This window comes from Nicrophorus vespilloides, unplaced genomic scaffold (assembly GCF_001412225.1).
Source record: "Nicrophorus vespilloides isolate i.1.1-1 unplaced genomic scaffold, Nicve_v1.0, whole genome shotgun sequence".
Classification (NCBI taxonomy): Eukaryota; Metazoa; Arthropoda; class Insecta; order Coleoptera; family Silphidae; genus Nicrophorus; species Nicrophorus vespilloides.
In genome coordinates this window covers 1-1,329 of record NW_017098000.1, presented here as the reverse complement: position 1 = coordinate 1,329, position 1,329 = coordinate 1, and the positions used below count along the sequence as shown (strand labels likewise).

At 37.5% G+C, this 1,329-nt stretch overlaps 1 protein-coding gene across 1 annotated transcript; it reads left to right on the top strand.

Moving 5' to 3' along the window:
- Positions 1 to 318: 318 nt before the first annotated feature.
- LOC108561516 lies at positions 319 to 799 on the top strand (the record flags this gene model as incomplete). The annotated part of the gene is given in 1 exon segment (XM_017919486.1): positions 319 to 799. A coding segment is annotated over 1 exon segment (241 nt), but the record flags the coding sequence as incomplete, so codon positions are not given.
- Between the last annotated feature and the right edge of the window lie 530 nt (positions 800 to 1,329).

The following is a 1,329-nucleotide window of genomic DNA, read 5'->3' as shown; positions in this document are numbered from 1 at the left end:
AAAACGAAAAAACATAAAAACATCAAAAAATCCCAATTTTGAAAGTAATTATATCAACATCGAAGCAACATCATTTTTCCAAAACCTGAAGGGGGAAAGTTTTCAATTAATTTTTGTTTGTTCCAATTTAAGAATTTTATTTTGTTTGTCTATTACTATTTGTTACTATTTTCATGTAACTTTTTTTATAAATATGTAAATGCAAATTAATTCAATAAATAATGTTTATTTAAAATTTACATTGATTGTTTTCTATTCAGAATGGGGGGGTAGTATCGACTTACGCAATAATATTCTGGGGTAATGGTTAAAAAAGTTCCCCGACCGCTGGATTAGAGGTATTAGATCAAGATTATGCGAGGTGATCGAGAGAGTGGTTGCAGTAGTTGCAGATAATCGCGACATATCTCTTCCGTCGAAGTTGACCAATAAAATAAATCCGGCATCATCAAATCTCAATATTATTTACATTCACTGTATGCGCGAGTCCCACGCTCGCTGTGTCTTTGCGGCGATCGTGTACATATTTCGTTGTTGAAGGCATGGCCATTGGTATTCATGTCGACGATGATGGCTTGTCTGGAGGCGGATTCGAAGGAATTGGACGCGGAAGAGGATTTGCTCGTTTCCGACTCGGATCACCACCGGTTGTATAGTAGTGCATATCGGACTGGGAGTGCTGCCGATATTGATGCTGTTGTTATTGATGATGATGATGATCACCATGATGGTTTGAGGTCATCGAAGGCGACGTCGTCCCTAAATCACGAGGAGATCCGATACGCCGCAGCCGACGTCGGTAAGTGACCCGGATTTTATTACCTATCCTCCACTTCACTACACTATACACGTATAAATACTTCGGCTTTAATCTTTCGACACGCCGCTCAAGAGGATACGTTAAAAATAATGCAACCCAGGTGCACGACATCATTGAAAAACATAAATAAACTCCACTTTATGTAATCTTCACTTGAAACTATTAAACTTCTAATTAAAAATAGAATTGCAATTTTTAAAACAAGTTCAATCTTCAAATACTTTACTACAGCGGTCGGGGAACCGGGGTAAATTACCTAAAATGGGGTAAAAATGAAAATTTTTTGGGTAATAGGGAAATTTTTTCTAATTTCATCTTACGAAACTCAGAGAGCGGTTCTCTGACTACTTTTCAGATCTTGATGTATAAACTGTGAATTGGGTTGTAGAAATTACTAACATACCAGAAGAACCTCCAGGGTTGGCAGAGGCAATTCTTGAACTTCCATCCAATACTGTATTCAACTTGAGACCAAAGCAAATCTGTCGTCTTTTTGGTTGTCAAATGCT